At 48.5% G+C, this 1,070-nt stretch overlaps 1 protein-coding gene across 1 annotated transcript in view; it reads right to left on the reverse strand.

The window, feature by feature from the left end:
• Window positions 1–696, reverse strand: part of PROSER2 (proline and serine rich 2) — a 41,231-nt gene extending 40,535 nt beyond the window's left edge. Inside the window, exon 1 of the mRNA XM_011974944.1 lies at window positions 461–696. Coding sequence (XP_011830334.1) covers window positions 461–598 — 138 coding nt within the window. The 5' untranslated portion in view covers window positions 599–696. The remainder of the gene's footprint in view (window positions 1–460) is intronic.
• Between the last annotated feature and the right edge of the window lie 374 nt (window positions 697–1,070).

Raw genomic sequence — 1,070 nt, forward strand, 5'->3', positions numbered from 1 at the left:
GGCACATGCCTGTAATCCCAGCTACTCGGGAGGCTGAAGCAGGAGAATTGCTTGAACTTGGGAAGCAGAGGTTGCAGTGAGCCAAGATCGCGCCACTGGACGACAGAGCGAGACTCTGTCTCAAACAAACAAACGATAAAAGAGTGAACTGTGTTTATCTTGTGAGCTGTTGAGCAGCGCTCCTGCCTGGGTTGGTTTCTGCCCAGGGCCTGGTCCTGCCTAGGTCTAAGCAGCCATGAGTTACTGGCCATAGCGAGGGATTTGCCCCATGACTATGGGTAATGCTCTGTATTTGTGCAAAATTTAAGATGATTAAAAATAACCATTTCACAAAGAAGTATTCCCAAACATCAAGCTATTGACCCAAAAAGATCTGGTAAGATATTACTTCAAGGGAGAGGGACTGAGGCAAAATCCACCAACCGAAGTGCAAGAAAGCATGAAAAAAAAACTCCCTCACCAAAGTGAAGCTTCTGGAGCGAGAGCTGCTGCTTCGACTCTCCAGGCTGCCGCCTCTGCTGAAGGCTCGGAGTCTGCAGTTGGGGGACGTGTCCGAGTTCATGTCAGATGCGTCTGATTTCTGGTGGGTTACAGGCATCTCCACACAGTCATCAGGGCTGGCTCGATCACAGGAAGCAGGGCAGGAGCCAGCAGCCCATTCTGCGGCAACAGCTCACTCCTAGAGACACCAAACACGAATGACAATGGTCAGTGACCCTAGACTGTAAAACGCCTCCATCCCTCAAAAACATGGCTTAGATGCATCTCCACTCTCAGACTCGACCATTAGGGTAAAGGGGATTGGGAAACGCTAAGTCAACCGGTTTGAGGATGCTGACTGCCACTTCTCTTTTATATTGTTAACCATTCTGAAGACATAAGAATAATTTAAAAAAATTTTTTTTTCAGAGATAGTCTTGCTATGTTGTCCAGGCTGGCACTGAACTCCTGGGCTCCAATGATCCTCCTGCCTTGGCCTCCTGAGTAGCTGGGATTACAGGCACGAGTCACCATGCCCAGCCGGAATAATCTGAAGGAAAGATGGGTATATTCAAGATGACTTTGCTGCT

Source organism: Mandrillus leucophaeus, unplaced genomic scaffold (genome assembly GCF_000951045.1).
Source record: "Mandrillus leucophaeus isolate KB7577 unplaced genomic scaffold, Mleu.le_1.0 Scaffold15, whole genome shotgun sequence".
Taxonomy (NCBI): domain Eukaryota; kingdom Metazoa; phylum Chordata; class Mammalia; order Primates; family Cercopithecidae; genus Mandrillus; species Mandrillus leucophaeus.